Source organism: Martes martes (genome assembly GCF_963455335.1).
Source record: "Martes martes genome assembly, chromosome: X".
Lineage (NCBI taxonomy): Eukaryota > Metazoa > Chordata > Mammalia > Carnivora > Mustelidae > Martes > Martes martes.
In genome coordinates, this window is record NC_137897.1 from 105,831,502 (window position 1) to 105,855,303 (window position 23,802).

Sequence of the window (23,802 nt, forward strand, 5' to 3'; positions counted from 1 at the left end):
TTGATTAATTTTTGTTGTTTTAGTTGTATTCCAGGATGCCACAACTTACTATAATATGCTCAGAATCAAGGATTTTGTAGTTGGTTTTCCGATCTGTTGCCTTTTGAGCTTTTGTATTGGGAGGATCTGTTTCTTAAATGATTTTTCATATCTTAAGTGGTTTTCAGACCAAAGTAGTTCTAACTTTTACATGATATTTTTTGTGGTTGATTTTTTTTCTCTTCTGTTGTTGTTTCAAGTTTTTATTTAAATTCTAGTTAACATACAGTGTAACATTAATTTCAGGAGTAGAATTTAGTGACTCATCACTTACATACAACACCCAGTGCTCATCACAACATGTGCCCCCCTTAATGCCCATTATCCGTTTAGCCCATCCCCTGCCCACCTCCTCTCCACCAACCCTCAGTTTGTTTTCTGTAGTTAAGAGTCTGTTTTATGGTTTGTGTCTCTCTTTCGTTTCCCCTTAGTGTTCAGTTGTTTTGTTTCTTAAATTCTACATGTAAGTGACATTGTACGGTATTTGTCTTTCTCTGATTAACTTATTTTACTTAGCATAATATACCCTTGTCATCGCAAATGGTTGAGTAATATTCCATTATATATATATGCTACATCTTCTTTATCCATTCATCAGTTGATGGACATTTTGGCTCTTCCTATAGTTTGGCTATTGTTGATAATACTGCTGTAAACATCAGGGTGCATGTGCCCCTTCGAATCAGTATTTTTGTATCCTCTGGGTAATACCTAGTAGTACAGTTGCTGGGCAGGGAAATAGAAATCAAAACGAGGTATCACCTCACACCTATCAGGGTGGCTGATTACTTTTAGTTATGGTAAGACTATATTTTGTCATCCTATACTTGCCAAGGTGTCGTCATGTCAGTTTTCACAGAAAAAGACAAGTATTAGTTTCCCAGGACTGCCATAACGAAGTACCACAAACTGGGTAGCCTAAACAAAGTAGATAATCTCACAGTTCTGGAGGCTACAAGTCCAAGATCAAGGTGTCATCAGAGTAGGTTCCTTCTGGCGGCTCTGAGGCAGAATTTATTCATTTCTCTCTCGTAGCTTCTGGCAGGTGCCAGACATTGATATGTCTTGCAGGCATATCACTCCAGTCTCTGTCTCTGTCATCGTATAGGCTTTTCCCTGTGTTCCTGTGTTCTCATGTGGTTATTACAAAGACACTGGTCACTGGATTCAGGGCCCAGGCTACTCCAGTATGACTTCATGTTAACTTGATTACATCTGCGAAGACCCCGTTTCCATCTAAAGTCACATTTGCAGATACTGGGGGTTAGGACTTCAACATCATTTTAACCCACAATTTAATCAACAATTTAACCCACAGCAGAATACGTTGGGGATTTTTATTTTACTTGTTCCATTTTTCTTAAGTTAGTTTTTCAAATCATCTATCTTATAACCCATTTAAAAATATATGAGAACAAGAGGTGACCGTATTGAACATAGCATTGGTATGTCTTCCTATATATTATAAAAATATGCTTATTTATAAATATAAATTTTTGTTTATAGACAGATAAGCTAGTTTTCACATTATCAATAAAAGGATAAATGAAAGTGGAAGTATATTTTTAAAATATTTTCAAAGCATCATTTTTAAGCCTTATTATGTATTCATGTTCAATCAAATATTCCTATGTTACTCATAATGTTATAAAAGAGCAGCACTCCATGGGACATCTGGGTGGCTAGTCAGTAAAGTGTCTGCCTTTGGCTCAGGTTATGATCCCAGGGTCCTGGGATCAAGTCCTGCATTGGGCTCCTTGCTCAGCAGGGAGTCTGCTTCTCCCTCTGCCTTTCTCTCCCCCTGCTTGTGCTCTCTCTCACTCTCTCTCTGAAAAATAAATAAATAAAATCTTTAAAAAAAAAGAGAGCAGCACTGCAGATTTATCCTAACACAAAGACTCACTGTAGTAATAAGATTCTCAGGTCAGGGAAAAGAATATGGTTCTGAGGATTTATAATAAGTAAATCAACCAATCAAGCTCCTAATTTCAATTATATTCAATTAAGTGTCTAATGAATACTTTCTATGTACAGGAAATTATACTTAAAATTGTAAAATACAGGAAGATGAGTAAAATACCATCCCTCTCTTCAAGCAGGATAAGTACAAAAATAATACTGAGACCAGGCAGTCTAAGATAAGATGACTACAGATACACATGTGGAAGGACCTTTGCACTATGAAAGTAGGAGAGAAGGACAGTATTGGAATGATAAGATTTTAGAAGCCTTTTAGGCTACCTCTCAATGCAGAAATCCTTTTAAGAATTCCAGACAAATGATCTTTTAGCCTTAGTTTGAAATTTTCAGTAGTAATGAATGAGCTTTGCTCACACAACTGTTCATTCTGCTGTTGGTCAGCTCTCACTATCAGAAAGCTCTTATGTTAAAAGGGGGGGATGGGGTGGGAATTTGTATCTAGGTGGCCTGTTTCATTGGATCTTTAGAACCAAGGCAAATCAAATGAGCTATTAAAAGCAGATGAGTTAAGATTCTAATTTGGCATTAATCTTTGTCCCGCTCCTTGAATTATTACTACCCCCACCACAGGATATATTTAATCTCATCTCCTAAATGAATTTTTAAAATTCACCTAGAAGCAACTATATATAAATATCCATGATGAAAATGCATGTATGGTACTTTGGATATCTATGGAGAAAACTAATTACAGTTTGCCTCAAGTGTTTTTAAATATTTTAGATCTTAAAAGTTGAGCTTGAAAAATCTATCATATAGGTAGGCTTCCCTGTCAGATAGTTGAAACTGTGCATTTAGAAAAGGCGAAAGAACAATAAATACTCTGGCAAAAAAGGTAGCTTTGTTTCCCTTAAATTCCATGATATCTCACAGATTTCTTCCGATGAGGTTCTTAACCCAAGAGTCAATGAGATTGCTTTTTAAAAATGTGTATAATAGGGGCGCCTGGGTGGCTCAGTGGGTTAAAGTCTCTGCCTTCGGCTCGGGTCATGATCCCAGGGTCCTGGGATCGAGTCCCGCGTCAGGCTCTCTGCTCAGTAGGGAGCCTGCTTCCCTTTCTCTCTCTCTGCCTGCCTCTCTGCCTACTTGTAATCTCTGTCTGACAAATAAATACATTTTAAAAATCTTTTTAAAAAATGTCTATAATATATGGGTGGAAAGAGTCATCTGTCATATTGGAATCTTGGAAACTTGCTCAACTTTCTTAATAGTGGGAGACTTAATGACCATGGCCTCTCAGAAGAAATGTGCTAAATTAAGAACAAAATTAATACATTAACTGAATTCTGTAAACTGACCAATAAGATATAGATATAGATATAGATATATGATTGGAGATCTCTGTGGCATCAGTGACAGCAAAGTAAACTGGTGACACAGCTACTTATGTCAGCCTTTTAAGGGAATGCCCAGACAACATTATGAGTGCAAGAGTCAGGAGACCTGACCCGTGGCTCCAGCTCTGGTCACTCACTCTCTGTGACTTTCGAAAAGTCGCTGCACCGATCTGGACTTCAGATTTCCAATAAGTAAAATAGAGTCGAACTAGGTATTTTACAAGCTCCTTTCTGCCTCTTAAAATTTTATTGATTCTGTAAAAGCATCTGCCTTCATCTTTGCTACTGTAACAGTGAAAGTCATGATGGCATTAAGCTTGAGAAAGCTTTAAGAAAATATTTAGGAAATTAGAGAGCTTTATGCCTAATATTTTTATTCTTTCTGGCAACAAGAAACTCATTTTGTTCAGCCTCATCAATAGTTTCCTCTCTTCTATGAATTATGCATGCTTTATGATGAAATGTGGAAAGCTAATTTCCCCCTGGTTTCTTGTTTTGTGTGGATAAATGATCCTCTCAGGATTTCCATATTAATAACAAGTTCCCACTGACAAAGCACTCACCATAAAATTTTCTTTCTAATAACTACAGCTTGAGACAAAACAAAATAAAGATACACTTGGTATGTTTGTTTCAGAGAAGCAAAAGAGACAGGGCAAAAAAAGCTACATCAACTGTAAAAACTCAGGCACAATTCACATTCAGAAGTGCTCGACTAGTACGAAAACAGACTACCAGCAAAATCGTTTTTCTTTTTCCTTGATAGTCATTTTATGGCTCTAAGAAAAACCCTCTAACTTCAGTTTAGTTGGTTTCATGGCCTGGCTCTTGTGCTTGGTAACTCTCCCCTGAACACAAACAAAAAAAAGGACACACTTGAAAGTCGCAAACGGCTGGTTTGTGACTTTGTGCTGAGGAAGGAAATATTTTGAAATTACACTATCCCGTGGAGGAACCTAATTATACTTTCCATTTCTAACCCCACTCTTATGAGAGGGGAGGTTTAGTTTCCTTGCTTAACTAGACTTATATTAAACTCTGCAGTGGTTTACATCGAGTCCTATTCTTAGATAATCTTTTCATAAGTGTGAAGCCTTTGGAAAGGAAGGTGCTGAGGCTAGCATGTTAGGGCTGTTAAGGCAAGTTCAGCTGAAACTCTCTTAAACTTTAATTAGAATACATTCCCATGCCACATTGATTAGCAGAGATTTAAAATTTGTTTGTAGTACACATGGCTGTTGAGAATTTGGTGAAACTGGTGTTTGAATTCCCTGTGGTATGTTCTTAATGTCCTTTCTGGAGGGAGTTTGGTAGGATGTACCACAGGCCTTCAAAATGTGCATATCTTTTGATATAGCAGTTCTTCTAGAAATTTTTCTTAGGGAAAAATATGGAACAGGTTGAAAAGGATGTTTACTGTAATGTTATTTGTAGGTGTGAAAAATGTAATGTTTTTAACAGATGGTGCTGGAGTGACTGAATATCCACATGCCAGATAATGAAGTTGGACTCCTACCTCACACCATATACAAAAAATTAACTCAAAATAGATCAACAACCTAAACATTAAGAGCTAAAACCATTAAGTTCTTAGGAAGAAAACAGGGGTAAATCTTTATGACCTTGGATTTGGCGGTGGATTCTTAGCTATGTCACTAAAAACATGAGCAACAAAAGAAAATAGATAAGTGGAACTTGATCAAAATTAAGAACTTGTGTGCATGAAAGGACATTAACAAGACAGTGAAAAAGATATCCTATAGAGTGACAAAAAATATTTGTAAATCGTATCTGAGGAGTTTAATCTAGAGTATATAAAGAAGTCTTACAACTCAGCCACAAAAAGACAGAGAACCCAACTAAAATATGGGCCAACAACTTTATGAATAGACGTGTCTCCAAAGAAAATATACATATGGCCAATAAGCCCATGAAAAGATGTTCCACTTCTTAAGTCCTTAGGGACATGCAGATCAAAACCATAGAGAGAGATCCTGTCATACCCACCAGGTTGGCTAGAATAAAAAAGAGAGGAACAAGTATTCGTGCAGATGTGGAGAAATAGAGGACCCTTATACATTGCTGTTTGGAATGTAAAATGATGCAGTGACAATGGAAAACACTTGGCAGTTCCTCAAAATATTAAACATTAAACACATAAAATATATTAAACATCCGCAAAGTATTAAGGTCTGTGATAACATATAGTCGTCATAAGACCCAGCAATTCTACTTGAAAACTAGGCCTCAGACACTGGTATGCTAGTGTTCCTTGTGGCATTATTCACAATAGCCAAAAGGTGGCAACAACCCAAGTGTCCATCACAAGATAAATGGATGAAAATGTGTTCGATACATACAATGGGATGTTGTTTAGCTATAAAAAGGAATGATGTTCTGGTACATACTACCACATGGATGAAACTTGAAAACATTATGCTAAGTGAAATAAGCCAGACGCAAAAGGACAAATATTACATGACTCAACTTACATGAGATATTTAAAATAGACAAATTCATAGAGATAGAACAGATTACAGGTTACTAGGGGCGGGTGGGAGGAGGAATGGAGAGTTATTCTTTTTTTTAATTTTTTAAAAAGATTTTATTTATTTATTTGGCAAACAGAGATCGCAAATAGGCAGAGAGTCAGGTAGAGAGAGAGGAAGGGAAGCAGGCTCCATGCCGATCAGAGAGCCTGATGCGGGGCTTGATCCCAGGAGCCTGGGATCATAACCTGAGCCGAAGGCAGAGGCTTTAACCCACTGAGCCACCCAGGGGCCCCTGGAGAGTTACTCATAATGTTTAAAGTTTCTGCTTGGGATGATGAAAAAGTTTTGGAATTAGATAGTGGGAATGGTTGCACATTGTTAATGTAATCAATGCCACAGAATTGCATACTTAAAAGTGTTTAGAATGGCAAGTTCTGTGTAAAAGAACAAAAACCCTAGTATTTAACACTAAAGTATGAGTTAAGCCATCATTCCTCAGGGTGTTTTATAAAATGTGAATAAGTAAGTGTCCTGAAGAATGAAAGAAGGGGAAGGCCATGAGGAGTCTGTGGTCAAGTACGTTTAGGAAAATCATTTAAAATCATTTCTTTAACACTGTGACAGCCCAACGAAAGAGATAAAGAGATACGGTATGAAGCATTTTTAAACTGTTTAAGTTACGTTCTTGTTTTTGAGGGTCATCTTGTAAGATTTATGTTATGTAGACCCTTTGGAAAACACTGGGTTAAACAAATTACAGTACATTCATTCCATGGAAATCTGTGCACCCATTAAGAGTGATGACATGGTCATATATCACTTGACATGGAAGGATGTTTATACTATATTGTAAAGTAAAAAAGCAGTGTGATTAATGGGATTTCATTTTTGTTTTTAAAAAGTATATGTATGTATTTTATATGGATATATAACAGAAAAAGGTTTGTGAGGCTGGATGCCAAAATGCTTAAGTCTCTGGGTGGTGAGAAGATGGATGATTTTGTTTTCATTTATTTTTCTCTTTGCTTGTCTGTATTTTCATATTTTTCCACATGGAATATTGGTTACTTATATAACCAAGAAATAATAGAAGTTAAAATAAGTATATTTTAGAAACCTAACTGCAGCTATTAATTATACAAGGGAGGGGATGAGAGGATCAGGACTCCTTACCGCTCTTATTGGACTCTTTGCTTACTTCTGTTTGAACTTTCACTGAAGGAGAGTCAAAGGGCCTTTCAACTATCAGAAAGTACTGCTCATTCAAAAATGCTTGCTGATAATGAACTGAAATCTACCTTCCATCATTTGGTCCCAATTTGTCACAGGGAATGCCGCAAAATAAACAAAATCCAGCCCCTAGTAACAAGTATTGGTGAAGATGTGGAGAAATAGGACTCTTGTGCATTGCTGGTTAGAATGTCAAATCATGCAGTGACTGTGGAAAACTATTTGGCAGTTCCTCAAAATATTAAACATAGAATTATTATATGATCCAAGATTTCCACTCCTTGAAAACCAGCACTCAAACAGATACTTGTATGCTAATGTTCCTTGCAGCATTATTCACAATAGCCAAAAGGTGGCAACAACCCAAATGTCCATCACCAGATATTTGGCAAGAGCCAAATACCATCTTTCTCCTCTAGGTTTCCATTCTAGTCTTTATGAGATGGTTTCTAGACCTCGTACCATCCTCGCCATTGGCTTCTGAACATTTTCCAGTTTGTCAATATCCTTCAAGTGTGGTACCCAGAAATGACCACAACACTCCACGTGTTTCTTTTCCCATCTCATGATTGGTTCCTTAAAAACTGTGATAATCGATTTCTCTAATTAAAAAAGTAATTTCCGAATGCTTCCCAGTTCAGTGTGACTGTACTCAGAATCCTATCATAAGATTATGTATGAGAGATACCGAATTAGCTATTTTCCCATCTTTTAATTTCTAAGCTATATAGATGAATAAAATATTCCAGATCAGTTCCTTACCCAGTCTTTGGCATTTATTAAAAAGTTTAGTAGAACTTTTTATCAAGCACTGAAAGGAGTATGAGAAGCGCTTTCATGCTGATGGGGGCAGCAAGAGAATCCCTGCAGTCTGGCCAAGGAATTGAAGAACCTCTTGTCCTATACCATTTTCTACTCTTTTCCCCAATCGTTGGTTCCAGTTTTTGGACAAGGTCAAGCTGCATCGTCTCTCTTGAGAGTCCCCTAACAAGATGACAGTGACAAGCCAGGATTCGTGGTGATGTGGAATATCATTTCTTGGCCTTGATTTGATCCCAGATCCCTGACCAACCTAGTCTACACATTGGTCTTCTTTCCAGCCTAATGAATCCCTTGCCTTTTAACCCTGGTGCCATGCCTCCCACGTGGCAGGCACTATTGAAAAGATCCTGGTAAACTGTATATACCATCCCCAAACAGCATCAGTCCAGTGCCTTCCACCATGCACCTGTGCCTGTGTGCTCGGTTGTTTCATTTGTTGGCTGGTTTGTTTCACTGCTCCAGGCAATGGAAGTCAAGCTTTATTGAGGCCACAGGGCCTTGATGCTTGGGCAAGAGGCTGGCCTGCAGGCAAACTAAGCCAGCAGAGGGGCCTTATTTGACCTTCATGCAGCGCAGGTCGTTGGTGTGGCCTCACTTTTTCTTGGCGGCTGTTGATAGCACTGGGGTGCAGATGAGAATAACACTCAGGGCAGATCACCTTGTCACAGTTGTTCCTTCTGAGCCAGCTGGTGGAGGGAAGGCCGGATGATGCCACCCCACAGGTGAAGCACCAAGTGCAGGGTGAACTCTTTCCAGATATTACAGCCCAAGAGAGTGTGGCCATCCTCCAGCTGTTTGCCCGCAAAAGTCAGATGCTGCTGGTCAGGCGGGATGCCATCCTTGTCTTGGATTTTGGCTTTGACATTCTTAATGATGTCCCTGGGCGGGGCACCTCGGTGGCTCAGTTGGCTGAGCATCTGCCTTCAGCTCGGGTCATAATCCCGGGATCCTGGGATTGAGTTCCGCCTCAGTCTCCTTGCTCAGCAGGGAACCTGCTTCTCCCTCTGCCTGCCGCTCCCCCAGCTTGTGCATGCACACTCACTCTCTCTCTCTGACAAATAAATAAAATCTTTTTTTTAAAAAATGATGTCACTGGGCTCAGCCTCGAGGGTGACCATCTTGCCTATCAGAGTCTTTGCAAAGATCTGCATCACTGATCCACAAGGCTGCTGCCACTGCCCCACTCAGCCACTTCATGCTGTGTGTTTCATTTTTTTTTTACTGTGTTATGTTAGTCATCATACGGTACATCATTAGTTTTTCATGTAGTGTTCTATGATTCATTGTTTGTGTATAACACCCAGTGCTCCGTGCAATCTGTGCCCTCCTTAATACCCATCACTGTGCTCACCCATCCCCCCCCCACAACCCCCCAGTTTGTTTCTCAAAGTCCACAGTCTCTCATGGTTTGTCATCCCCTCCAATATCTTCCCCCATCACTTTTCCTTTTCTTCTCCTAATGTCCTCCATGCTATTCCTTATGTTCCATAAATAAGTGAGACCATATGATAATAGACTTTCTCTGCTTGACTTATTTCACTCAGCATAATCCCCTCCAGTCCCATCCATGTTGATGCAAAAGTTGGGTATTCATCCTTTCTGATGGCTGAGTAATACTCCATTGTGTATATGAACCATATCTTCTTTATCCATTCATCTATTAAAGGGCGTCTTGGCTCTTTACACAGTTTGGCTATTATGGACATTGCTACTATGAAGATTCTTTTCACTACATCTGTATCTTTAGGGTAGATACCCAGGAGTGCAATTGCTGGGTCATAGAGTTGCGCTATTTTTAATTTTTTGAGGAATCTCCACACTATTTTCCAAAGTGGCTGTACCACCTTGCATTCCCACCAACAGTATAAGAGGGTTCTCCTTTGTCCACATCCTCTCCAACACATGTTGTTTACTGTCTTGCTGATTTGGGCCATTCTAACTGGTGTAAGGTGGTATCTCAATGTGGTTTTGATTTGAATCTCCTTGATGGCTAATGATGATGAACATTTTTTCATCTGTCTGTTAGCCATTTGTATGTCTTCTTTGGAGAAGTGTCTGTTCATGTCTTCTGCCCATTTTTTGACATGATTATCTGTTTTGTGTGTGTTGAGTTTGAGGAATTCTTTATAGATCTTGGATATCACCCCTTTGTCCATAGTGTCATTTGCGAATATCTTCTCCCATTCTGTGTGTTGCCTCTTGTTTTGTTGACTGTTTCCTTTGCTGTGCAGAAGCTTTTGATCTTGATGAAGTCCCAAAAATTCGTTTTCACTTTTGTTTCCTTTGCCTTTGGAGACATGTCTTGAAAGAAGTTGCGGTGGCCAATGTTGAAGAGGTTATTGCCTATGTTCTCTTCTAGGATTCTGATGGATTCCTGCCTCACGTTGAGGTCTTTTATCCATTTCAAGTTTACCTTTGTGTATGGTGTAAGAGAATGGTCGAGTTTCATTCTTCTACACATAGCTGTCCAATTTTCCCAGCACCAAAAGACACTATTTTTAATTTTTTGAAGAACCTCCACACTGTTTTTTTTTAAGAGAATAGTTTCCCCCATTGTAGGGACTGTGTCTTGGTGCACAGTTTACACAGGATGTTTAATACGTATACTTGCTAAAAATAACTTTAAATCTTCAACTTTTGGGGGTACCTCGCTGGCTCAGTTCGGTAGCGATGTGGCTCTCTCTCTCTCTTTTTTTTAAAAGATTTTATTTATTTATTTGACACAGAGAGAGAGAGAGAGATCACAAGTAGGCAGAGAGGCAGGTGGAGAGAGAGAGAGAAGCAGGCTCCCTGCTGAGCAGAGAGCCCGATGTGGGGCTCGATCCCAGGACCCTGGGATCATAACCTGAGCCAAAGGCAGAGGCTTTAACCCACTGAGCCACCCAGGTGCCCCGAGATGTGACTCTCGATCTTGTTGTGAGTTTGAGCCCCACATTGGGCATAGAAATTATTTAAAGAACTTAAAAAATAAATTAAAAATCAGAAAAATATTTTTAAAAGTCTTCAACTATTTTTTAAAAAGATTTTATTTATTTATTTGACAGACAGAGATCACAGGTGGGCAGAGAGGCAGGCAGAGAGTGAGAGAGAAGCAGGCTCCCCGCCGAGCAGAGAGCTCGATGCAGGGCTCAATGCGGGGCTCGATCCCAGGACTCGGGGCTCATGACCTGAGCCAAAGGCAGAGGTTTTAACCCACTGAGCCACCCAGGTGCCCCAAAAGTCTTCAACTTTTTTTTAAGAGTTTTCCATTTACAGTAACTCATAAAATCAACTTTATTGAGATATAATTTACATATTTATCACAGAGTGATGTATGGAAGTGTTGAGTCACTGTCTTGTATATCTGAAACTAATACCACACTGTACATTAACTACATGGAAATGAAAAAGGAAACCTCCCATCCTAGCAAGCCTGAAATCAATGGGGACATTCTGATTAAAGTTCTTCACAGAAAATTTAAGGTGACCAGTAAATTTAACCCCAGGGAGGGTTGTTTGTATTTTAAAGCATTAATTTAGTTCTAACATTAGTCGTTGGAATTTGGGGGGGCAGTGGTCAGGGGATGATGTAGCTGGGAGCTTCCGTCCCTTTCCTGCCCCCTCTCCAGCGCTCCCCCAGCACAACGAAGAGTGGACAGAAGCCATGGGCCTTCTCTCCCTTATCCCCATTATTGTCGCCATTTGTTTAGGAGCAAGCTGAGACTTGGGAGGGTTATGTGGTGTCCAAGTTTCACCCTGGGGACAATAGTGGCACCTGTAGCATGGAGTTATTGTAGAAACAGACTTATCTGCTGTGTGCAATTCACTCAGCTACCTGGCAAATCCAAAGCGCACAATTTTAATCTTTTTTAAGATTTTATTTATTTATTTGAGAGAGACACACAGCAAGAGAGGGAACACAAGCAGGGGGAGTGTGAGAGGGAGAAGCAGACTCCCCGCCGAGCAGGGAACCCAATGTGGGACTCCATCCTAGGACCCTGGGATCATGACCTGAGCCAAAGGCAGATGCTTGATGACCGACAGACTGAATGACCATTGCATTGGCCATCCTTTATAATCTGGTCCCACTCTGTTTTCCAGCCTTGCCTCTTGTCATTCTCTCTGTATGTCACTGATGCCAGCAGTGTCCTGAGCATTACCATTTTCTCCCCCATCTCTGTGCATTTACTTACACTCTTGCCTCCACCCTGAATAAATGATCATGGATCTATGCAAAGATTTGGTTATAAGAATGTTCGTCACAGTCTGAGTTTGTATCCGTGAAAAATTTGAGACACCCTCGATATCCATCAATCAGAGTTAAGTTTGAGAAATCACAGTAACTCCCACGTGCTGGAGGGCAATTTGGCACCATCTATCAGAATTATAGATGTGCGTAGCCTTTGAATGAGTAATTCTGCTTGTCAGAGTTTATCCAACAGATACACTTGCTCATATGCCAAATGAATGTGTGTTGGTGACTCATTGTGGTGCTTTCTTCACTCCTATTAGACACAGCACTGACAGAACTCATTAAATTATTATGTGGCGCTATATTTATTGATGTGGGATGATCGTCATAGCTAGCATTAATTCAGGCACTGTGATAAGTGTTTTTATATATTTTTATCTCATTTAATCCTCATTACAGCCCTGCGAGGTAGCTACTATAATAATCCTTATTTTACACAGGAGGAAATGGATTCAGGGAAGTGAATTTACTTAGTCCAGGGTCAGACAGCTAATAAGTAGCAAAGCTGAGATGTCTGAAATGTATTATGACAAACAACGTGTACACTATGATCCACTTTTGTAAGGAAAAATACATATGGGGGCGCCTGGGTAGCTCAGTCGGTTAAGCGTCTGCCTTTGGCTCAGGTCATGACCCTGGAGTCCTGGGATGAGTCCCACATCGGGCTCCTTGCTCAGCGGAGATCCTGCTTCTCCCTCTGTCCCTCCCCTCTGCTCGTGCTTGCGCTCTCTCTCTCTGAAAAATAAATAAAATCTTTAAAAAGTACATATAGATACATAAATGTATAGATGTACGTATAAAAAGCTTGGAAAGAAATATATCAAAATAGTAACAGTAGGCTGATGTGATTGTGGGTGGCTTTTCTTTTCTATCTGCTTATAATTTTCTGATTTTTGTGTTAAATTTGGGGGCTGACTCGGAAGGAGGAAGTGCCGCTGAGAGACAGGAATTACTTGTGTAATTTTAAAGATGACTACATTTTACAAGTTTGGTGGTAGTGTAGAGCAGCGACACAGATTTGTGGGAAGTGTTTCTAGACTGAGAGGAGGAACACCAGTGGGAAGGGGGAGCTTACCCCAAGGGAAAGAGAATGGCTCCTGGAACCAAGTGCAGGAGAGAGCAGGAGAACCTAGTGTGGACGGCACCAGTGGAAGAGGCAACCTTGAGGAGGAAGTCTCTCATCCCCATGAGGCTGAGGGGTGGGAGAAAGGCAGAGAGCGGGGAAGGGCGAGGGGAAGAGGGAGAAGGGAGGGAGTTCCTGCCCCATGACCTGGGTCCTATCACTGAAATCCAAAGCTGGCCCCCTACTGAGGGGTCAGGTGGAGGGGTATGGATAGGGGATCTGAGGAGAGGGAGAGGATTTGGAACAATCACTGGGAGAAATTTGATACAGATATATAAAAGGATTGCCTTGCAGCCCTCGGGGCCCCGTGGAGGCTGGCTGGCCTGGCTTTGTAGCAGAGCCAACTTCATGACCTTCTCCAGCAAAAGCTAGCAGCCGCGGAGTGGGGGGTGGAGAGGATGGACGGTGGGGTTTTCACAGGGCTGGGGATTGGCAGAGCAGGTGCTGCAGAAGGTCACTGGGAGAGTGAGTCCAGCGGTCAATGCTAGCATGGCTAAGTGCCTGCTCATGGGCCCGACTTGGAAGGAGGAAGACATGCCAGCAGGCTCCTGATGGCATCTGGGAAAGGAGAAGGGAGGAAGGACAGCCTGGTGGCCCTGGGGGCCTGAGAGGGTAGAGGGAGACCAGTAGGAAGCCGAGGTCAGGGGGCTGTTTCTGAGTCTGAGATGTTGAAACCTCCCCTACAGAGCCCTGGGAGGAAGCGGGAAGCGTGGCGGGAAAGCGTGCGGATAGCAGGGTGAAGGGAGCTTTCGCATAAGCCTGGCTGATGGAGGACAGCTTGGCAGTATCCATCGAAATTGCAAATGCACGTTACCTCTCAGCCGGCAGATCAGCTTTTAGGGGTTTCTCATCCAGATATACTTACTTGCTTTGGTGCGAGACAATTGTGGCCCCCGTTGAATCAAGTCTGGGATGGCCACAGGTCAGAAGCAGCCTGGAAGTCCAGCCAGCATGCGTTCGTTGAATAAACTGCGCCTCATAAAATGGGAATGCTGGGTAGCTGAGAAAAGGGGGATGTTTCTCTTATTCAGTCGAAGAAGCCAGGTACAGTGGGAATAGTTCGCGGTCTCTTTGCTAACGCATGCATAAGACACCTCCCGAAGGACACAGAAAAAACTGTTCATATAGGCTGCCTCTGGGGAGGGAGAACTGTTGGCTGGGTGACAAGATCTGTTTGGAAAGCAACTTTTCACTTGTCCTTTTGTTTATAGCTTTTTCCTTTCTTCTTCTTCTTCTTCTTTTTTTTTGCTTTATGGAAGTATAATTGACAAATAAGAATTGTATATATTCAAGGTGTACAATGTGACGTGCCTTTTGAATTTTGAGCCATGTGAGTATATTACTTACTGAGGGAATAAAGTAATTAACTAAAAACATTATATACAGGTATACATATATCTATGTGTAATTTGGAGCTCTTTTTTTAGATAGTAAATCATTCAAATAAAAACACAACAAAAACTCCCACCAGAGAGGTTTTACTTCAAACCAGTGAGCTTGCCAGGGTCATGGGTGGGAATTTGGCTGCGGTGAAATTGACTGTGTATTGAAATAATTGCTGAGCCTGGGTGATGGGTATATGGAGGTTCATTTTCACCTGAAACATGAATGAGCCCCTTTAGCAAGGCAAAAATGGTCACATCGCAGCCCTTTCGTGCAGTTTAAGCTAATAGTGTTCTCATTATTCTTGTAAATTTTCCATAATATAAAGGTTTTCCAAAGAAAGGAAAACAAATGAGCTCCCACCAGGCTCTTGCTAGGAATATCCACATTCTTTCTCATCCCAGCCCTTGTGTCTTGTAATTGAGTGGAAATTCCCATTCCCCATCACCTTCTGAAAGAGCAGTGCTGCCTCCCTTGTTCCCTTTAGTCTAGGACCCTGTACTGTCCTCGGGAGTTTTCCTGTTAACAACAACCTCTCCCCATCCGGTTGCGTGTTAATTGGGTACCACGTTATCCTTATTGCTGGGGAAGCTCATCGTGTTCTCAAAAAATCACTTCTTTAGTTTCTTATGATCACTTGACATTCTCTTCCTGCCTCGCAGTCTATTATTAGGCCTCCTAACTAATTTGGGGCCATGCCCTTATCCCGGTTACGTATAGTTATCAATCTGGGGGCTGATGTCTCCGGGACATCCAGTATATGGCCCCACCAAGTTCACCCTGTGCCATCAGTAAGCACACTTGTGTTCAACCTTTCAGCCTGAAGTTGTTTTGCTCATGTCAGCATTCCTTCTGTTACCTCAGAAGCTATGGTAACTTTGGCCTGGCCCCCAACACCTGCCAACCCATGCCTTGTCTGTCCTCAGGGAGCAGGTGGCTTCCCCTTGCTGCCTGCAGGCCTGGGCATCTTCCCCATGTCCCACAGTCTGTCATTCAGCCCTGCTTGCATAGCCCACCAGCACCCCAGACTGAATTAGTTCCACCCACTTGAAGCCTCCCCTTTACCCCTCTGGACACAGCCCATTCTGGCCCCATTCCCCAGGCAGCCTGGGTTTAGCATGCCTTCCCTGCGCTCTCGCAGCTTCCTTTAGCACACCAGAATGTGCTTCCATCCCAGACGATGAGCTCCTGGGTTAAGGATCAAGACTGTGTCTCACGCTCCCTTGAATACCTCACACTCAGCACAGCATCAGGCGCGTGGTTAAATGCTCAAAATATGTCATTTTTACAATTTTAAGACTTTTAACATATAGAAAACTGTATGCAAAAGTAGTAACAAGAACCTTCACGTGGCCTTTATCAAGATTCATCTGTTGTTAGCATCCTGTTATAATGACCATTCTCCCTACAGACACACAGGCGCGCACGCGCACGCACGTGCACACACACACACATTTTTGTGTGAAGCTCTTTAGACTGAGTTGCAGAATCATATTCCTTTGCCCCCAATACTTCATGTATTTCCTAAGAACGAGACATTCTGTTAGACAAACATGTATAGGTTGGCAAATTCAAGAAATATAACGTGGATACACCACACAGGCCATATTCCAGTTGTGCTAATTTTCCCGAGAATGTCCTTCCTAGCTACTTCTCTTCTGGTCCGTGATGCAGTCGAGGATCACACATTGTATTTGGTTGTCATGTCTCTTGATTCTCTCAAGTGTCCTTCAATCTAGAACAGCCCCCAGCCTTTCTTTGTCTTTCATGACATCAAGCTTTTAGAAGAGTACAGGCCAGTTACTTTGAAGAATGTCCCCCATTTGGTTTGCCTGATGTGTCCTCATGATGAGAGGTTGCACATTTCTGGCATGAGCAAAACATAAAAAGGCACCTATGATTGTTGGTGATGTTAACTTGGATTAATTGGTTAAATGCCCGCCATGTTTTTCCGCCGTAAAGGTATGATGTTTCATGGGGCGCCTGGGTGGCTCTGTCAGTTAAGAGTCCAACTCTTGATTTTGGCTCAGGTCATGATCTCAGGGTCATGATCAAGCCCTGCATCGGGCCCCATGCTGGATGTGGAATCTGCTTGATTCTCTCTCTCCCTCTCCCTCTGCTCCTCCACCCCCTCGCTCTCTAAAAAAAAAAAAAATGTGACTTTTCTTTTTGTACTTAATAACTAATGTATGAGGAGATACTTTGAGACTACATAAATAGCATATTTCTCATAAAACTTTCACTCTCCAGTTTTAGGATCCATTAATGACTCTTGCCTGAATTCATGCTCACTATAGTGGTTGCCAGATAGTAATTTTCAAAATAACACCTATGCAATGATTAAATGAGTTGCTCATTTGTCCTACGGAAGGGATGCCTCCTTTGCTAGGACAGCAGCCTCTGGTTGGCTGCAAGAGTGAAGTCTAGGTGAAGACAAGCTGGCAGTGCTTGGAAACCTTAAATGAGGTCAGTTCTCCTCTAAGCCCACTGGCCTTTATCAGGACCCAGAATGGACTCCATGGCCTTCCCAAGGTGGTCTCCATGCTGAGGGCCCACAGCAGCGGCCTGCTTAGTCACCCCATGCCTATAGGAGCCATGGCTGCCTACTCTTAACTATTTTCCATCCAACTTAGGAGCAGAGAAGCTAAAGGTGGAGGGCATTCTTGCTTCCCATTCTGACTTATTTGAAAAACAGTGGATCTGCCATGCTGGAGATCCACATTTTTAGGCACTGGGATCGAGGCATCATTTTCACGTGGGTTCTCGTACAGAAAAGGAGAGTCACCATGACCACATGGAGGGCCGAGGGAAGTCCACGGTGGAGCTGTTTCTGTTTGGGGCCTGTGTTTGTTCCCTAGGGCTTCCGTAACAAATTACCACAAATGGGGTGGCTTAACACATTAGAAATTCGTGCCCTCAGTTCCAGAAGCTAGAGTTGGAAATCAAGGTGTGGCAGGGGCATGCTCCCTCGGAAGCCTCTAGGGCAGGATCCTTCCTTGCCTCTTCCAGCTTCTGGTAGCCCCCGGGGTTTCCTGGCTGGTTGCTGCACAGCTTTAATCTCTGCCTCCATCTTTCTCTAGCCGTCTTCCTTCTGTGTCTGTGTGTGTCTTCACACGACAGTCTCTCTGTGTCTGCGTCTGTTCAAATTCCCCTCTTCTAGGGACATCAGTCATATTGGATCGGGGCCCACCCTAATGACCTCTCTTAACTTGATTACATCTGCAAAGACCCTGTTTCCATAAGGTCACATTCACAGGTACCTAGGGTTAGAGCTTCAACATATCTTGTGGGGGTGGTTGGGGGGGCGGTGAGGGGACCTGAACCCATCACAAGAAACATATGTGAAATCCGACCCATTGGAGAACAGGAAGTGGAGTGCTATTCACTATAATGCTTCAGCCCACTATCGTAGATCTCTCTGTCCCTCCTGCTCACTCTGGGCTTGGTTGGCTTGGCAACATGTAAGGAAGGAAAATGAGATAGACAGAACATACTCAGCCCCCCTGAAATAGAGTTTGGACATAATTTTCAAATGATTGCAAGCTATTCTCGGGGCCATTACCTAGAGGACAGCAGCAGAGAACAATAACAGTCTGCAAGGCTCTGGCCCCTGCACTTCTTTCTAGAATTCTTATAATTGCTATAGGAATAGATTTGTTACCATTTGACAGATGGGGAGCATGAGACCCAGAGAAATGAAGTGACTGACAGTAAATTTCACACAGAGCAGGATCGTGTCTGTGAAGCATAGAGCCTACCCCCATGGCAGGCACTCCGTAAATATTTGTTGCCTGAATGAGTGAATGAATGACTTAATCTGAGATGGTACCCCTGGTGTTCATGTTTGGATCCATTCCTCTTTCCACGGTCCCTCACAAATGACTGCAGACCGAGGTGTGGTCCTGAGACAATGGAGTTTAGGTGCATAAACAGTGAATTCTGTTACACTGAAAAGAAATTAGATTAAATTTAAAAAATAAATAAATAAAAAAGAAGTGACTGTGTCAATTTCAGATGCTTTGGCTATCTTTAAGAACCTTCTGAATTCTGTGGTAATGAGTATGCCAGTCTAGTTGATTTCTTTTCCTGCTCCACTCCTGATAAACCGATCAAGATGCCATTTTGTCAAGATACTTAGGCATTGGCTTTAATTTTACTTGAGCTACATAATTGTCTGAAAATCGTAAATTTTTTTTATATTTTAAAATATAAATTATAAAATTATATTCGCACACTAAAGGCAGGCCTTAGCACATAGACTGTTATACTGTAACAATGTATCAAGGAAGTAAAGAATTCAGGATATTACCTTCATATCTTTGAAACAGAATACTGATAATTCCCTTATACCCATTTCTGGGTCTCCATCAGCGTCACTGAGGTAGCCAGGAAAGGTCCATTCAGCCTAGCCAATAAGGACTCATTAACAGTGTGCTGTGTGCCCAACCATATGCTAGGTGGGGGGTGGGGGGTGGGGAAGAGAAGGAAGCTCTCTCCAGGAGCTTCCGGTCTGGTGAACGATGTGGCATCCCCATGGGAAACAGTGAACAAAGAGAAGTTGACCCTTGCTAAGCACCTAGTAGGTGCCAGACCCTGGACAAACCCTGTAAGGCGGGTATTCAACAGATGAGCAAACCCAGGAGCCGAGAGGTTAAGACAACTTGCCCAAGATCACATAGCTAGTAAGTGGTAGAACTAGCATTTGAACCCAGCAGGCCCGGGACCCAACATAAGAGAATAAGATGAGACAGCATACAGTCAAGCATTTGGTTGCTTGGGCAAAGTTTCAGGGAAATGCATGGAATCTAAGAAGGCCGAGATGGGGCCTCTGGGAGCCAGTGTGTGTCAGGAAGCTGACAGCGTGCAGCAGGCGCCCCCACGCCACGTTCCTGTAGAACCTGCCCATTACAACCACCTTTTTCCCACTGAAGGGCCCAGGCTTGGTCCAGCTCCTCCTCTGGTGTACTCGGGAAGGTGGGGAGGAGAAGCTGGGTCACGTGTCCCCCTTCAACTCAAACTGCCCCGTCTCTGAGGCTGGCTGAACTATTTCTCTTCCCGGTGCCTGACCTCGTGGGGCAGTTTCTCAACCCAGAAGCACAGCTCCCTTTGAGCCGAGAAGAGCCTCTCATTTGAGAACCACCAGACCCCCCACTGCCCTGCCCTGCCCTCTCCCTCCTTTCCTACCCTTATGCTTCTGTTCACGTAGAAGGCATGAAAGGAATTTAACGTGTTTCTGCTTTTCTTTTTTTTTTTTTCCACGGCAGGGAGAAGAGTTGGCCTAGTCAGACGTAGAATCTTCTCAGTCTGCTTGAGGCTTCGCCAACCAAAGAGCCTCCATCTGACACATCAGATCTGTAAAATAAAAAAGAGGGCACCTTCATTCTCTGACTTTGTTTCCCACCAGTGATGAAAAAGAAAAGTTTCTCCTTAAGTCTGTAGTTCTCATTCTCAGCAGTTACCGTGTTTGGGGGTGGGGACATGTGGGGAGGATTCTCTGAAAAACAAAAATGGGATAAATTAAAAGCTTTGCGGGGGCGCCTGGGTGGCTCCGTGGGTTAAAGCTTCTGCCTTCGGCTCAGGTCATGATCCCAGGGTCCTGGGATCGAGCCCCGCATCAGGCTCTCTGCTCAGCAGGGAGCCTGCTTCTCTCTCTCTCTCTGCCTGTCTCTCTGCCTACTTGTGATCTGTGTCTGTTAAATAAAATAAATACAATCTTTAAAAGATTCTCCCTCTCTCTCACCCTCACCTCCTCTCTCTTCTAAAAAAGGAGGTGGGAACTAATAGGGTCACATAACTTGAAGTCCAACTCAAAACAACTGCAGGGATTTAAAAAAAAAAAAAAAGCTTTGCGGTCACTTAAAAGAAATGTCTGAGGGATGCCTGGGTGGCTCAGTGGGTTAAGCGGTTAAGTGTCTGCCTTCAGCTCAGGTCACAATCCTGGGATCCTGGGATCGAGCCCCACATTGGGCTCCCTGCTCATGGGGAGCCTGCTTCTCCCTCTGCCTGCTGCTCTCCCTACTTGTTCTCTCTCTCTGACAAATAAATTTTTAAAAAAAATTTAGGGGCACCTGGGTGGCTCACTCATTAAGCATCTGCCATCGGCTCAGGTCATGATCCCCGGGTCATGGGATCGAGCCCCACATTGGGCTCCCTGCTTGGAGGGAAGGCTGCTTTCCCTCTCCCACTCCCCCTGCTTGTATTCCTGCTCTCACTGTCTCTCTCTCTCTCTGTAAAATAAATAAATAAAATCTTTTAAAAACTAAAAATAAATTTAAAATTAAAAAATAAAAGAAATGCAGAACTGTGCCTGGATTTTTTAGACTTTTTACTTTGAAATAAGGATAGATTCACAGGAAAAAAAAAAAAGATTCACAAGAAGTTGCCCTGCACCTAATCTCCCGCACTGATTACATCACACGTAATTGTAGTACCATAGAAAGCCCAGAAAACTGACATAGGTACAATGTGTGTACAGTCATATTTTTAATTACATGTATAGATTTGTGTGACCACCGCCACAATCAAGGTAAAAAAAAAAAACAACAACAAACTATTCTGTCACGGCAAAGATCTCCCTGGTATATCTCTCTGTAGTCACACCCACTCTGCCCCCCACCCCCACTGCCATCCCTAACCTCTGGCAACCGTTAATTTGTTCTCCCATCTCTATAATCCTGTACTTTAAAAACTACGGTTCCCGGGACACCTGGGTGGCTCAGTTGGTTGGGCGGCTGCCTTCGGCTCGGGTCATGATCCTGGCATCCTGGGATCCAGTCCCACATCAGGCTCCTTGCTCAGCGGGGAGCCTGCTTCTCCCTCTGCCTCTGCCTGCCACTCTGTCTGCCTGTGCTCACTCTCTCTGACAAATAAATAAGTAAAATCTTTAAAAAAAAAACTGCAGTTCCCTTATCAAAATGAATTGGCACCTCCAGCTTTCATAGAATCACGGGCTCGAAGGAGTGACTTCTCCAGCCCAGTTTCTCACCCTGTGCCCAAATTCCCTCTGTAGTCCTTCCAAGTGTCCATCCAGCCACTACAATATGCAAACCAGAACCTTCTCCAGGATCCTGAGGCATGTGATATATTTAGAGCAAGGACATCGTTTCCTCCTACAAACATAACTATCAAAACTCTTACCCTTAGATTAAATATTGCAAAAGCCACGCTCATGTGCTGATTTTCCCACACGCTATTCTATCCCAAATGAGCATCTCCTTTTTCTATTCTTTTACCCAGTGAGAGGGATGAGTTGCAGGAGGCCTGGAAGGCTCATAGAAAATTCCAAAAATCCCTTCCTTCCAGATAGGTTAAACAGTCTGGCCTCCAGCAGTTGGAGCCTTTCAAATGCAAGTGGGTGCATGTGTGGAATTTATTTCCCATCGGACTGTGACTGTGTTATCTCCATCATGTCTACTAGTCATGGGGGGGTGGTGTGAATAACTCCCCAGGACTCACTCATGGTGGGTCAGAGCTTTGCCGGGCGTTCCATAGCCTGGGCGTGTCAGAAACTCATGCTAACCCCAGAAGGGGCTAGCAGAAGTCAAGTCATGGGGGTTCAGTGGGCTAGGATTAATTTGGATCCCCTGCCCCCTCCCCTCTCCCAGGACTGTTTTGCAATCTTTCCACTTTGCACAAACTGAACTTGCTCTTCACAAAGAGCACCTTGTGCTCTTTACCCCCACCCCCACGCCCGCCCGCCAGCCACCGCCAGAGCTGCACATGCGCAAATCCAGACTCAGACCCCTTAGGATGTGCCCTTTAGAAGAGATGACTTCAAAAGGTAGAGGTAGGGAGGGCACCTGATTGGGGCCCAGGAAACACTGCAAGCCAATGAATACCTCCTCCTCCTTGACGTATGGCCAACAGTACCCTCGCTCCCCACGTTCTGAGTGGGAACTCCTGCCTTCCAGAACATTCCACACTTCTCCTTAGGGAAGGAAAGGATGAGCAGCGAGGGAGGGAAGGCGAGAGGACAGCTAGCTGTGTGCCCCACCCCAGGTGCCATGGCTCTGGGGCCCCACTGTGGCAGCTTTCAGCCCGAAGGCTGGCGGCCCACAGTATGACTGGTGAATACAGCTGCTTACGGCCCAGTGATTTCCCCTTCGCTAAAGAACCTATGAGCGTGATGGGTAATGTCCAAAGTGAAAACATATGTCCAACTGCGTTAGGAATCCGGACAGGTGCTGAGCTGCTTTGGTTTTCTAGGGGGTAATTTCTGTGGCTCCTCTTGGGCTATTTCTTTAACCTGCGGTAGCTGGATAGACCACGGGGCCAGTTTATGGTCGGGAGGCTGCTTGGGGCTCTGCCCCTTGCTCGCTGGGAGGCCTCCCGCTGGGAGGCAAGTAACTTCAACCCTCCCGGCCTCAGTTTCCTCATCTGCAAAAGAGGGATAACTAACGACTGCCCTCCTAACCTGACAAAGGAGGTCATTTAGATAAACACGGTAGCAGCATCTTCGCAAGAGTTTCAGAAGGAAAATGTAGTGATCAAACCATTCAAATACAGTATTAAAAACATTGCTTTAGGGGCGCCTGGGTGGCTCAGTGGGTTAAAGCCTCTGCCTTCGGCTCAGGTCATGATCCCAGGCTCCTGGGATCTCGCCCCACATCATGGTCTCTGCCTGGCAGGGACCCTGCTCCCCCCCTCTCTCTGCCTGCCTCTCTGCCTACTTGTGATCTCTGTCAAATAAATAAATAAAATCTTAAAAAAATATGTTGTTTTAGGGCTCCCGGGTGGCTCAGTGGGTTAAGCATTTGCCTTCAGCTCGGATCATGATCCCAGGGTCCTGGGATCAGGCCCCACATCAGGCTCCCTGCTCAGTTGGGACTCTGCTTCTCCCTCTCCCTCTCCCACTCCTCCTGCTTGTATTCCCTCTCTCAACTGTCTCTCTCTAACAAATAAATAAAATCTTTAAAAACATAAAAAATAAAATGTTCTTCAATGTTTAGAAAAACATGCTTTTTTGTAACTCAAATGGTTACTTTTATTTCTTATGAAGTTTTATTTTCATTCCAGTATAGTTAACATATGGTGTTATGTGAGTTTCAGGCATGCAGTATAGTGATTCAACAAGTCGATACACGACTCCGTGTGCATCATGGTAAGCACACGCTTTAGTCCCCGTCACCTAGTCCACCCAGCCTCCTACCCACCGCCCCGCTGGTA

At 43.3% G+C, this 23,802-nt stretch overlaps 1 protein-coding gene and 1 pseudogene across 3 annotated transcripts in view; one reads left to right on the top strand and one right to left on the bottom strand.

Annotated features, from left to right (window-relative positions):
* The window catches only part of LOC308337654 (P2R1A-PPP2R2A-interacting phosphatase regulator 1-like), a 61,637-nt gene extending 41,172 nt beyond the window's left edge, over window positions 1–20,465 (top strand). For both annotated transcript variants that reach the window (XM_080795782.1, XM_080795781.1), the window contains exon 12: window positions 19,902–20,465. In XM_080795782.1, coding sequence (XP_080651908.1) covers window positions 19,902–19,929 — 28 coding nt within the window. In that variant the 3' untranslated portion in view covers window positions 19,930–20,465. The remainder of the gene's footprint in view (window positions 1–19,901) is intronic.
* LOC308336984 (ubiquitin-ribosomal protein eL40 fusion protein-like) lies at window positions 8,453–9,051 on the bottom strand (annotated as a pseudogene). Its single transcript has 2 exons — window positions 8,994–9,051; window positions 8,453–8,792 (listed from the first exon to the last, which is right to left on the bottom strand). The product of its transcript is annotated as a ubiquitin-ribosomal protein eL40 fusion protein-like (transcript).
* Window positions 20,466–23,802: the final 3,337 nt, after the last annotated feature.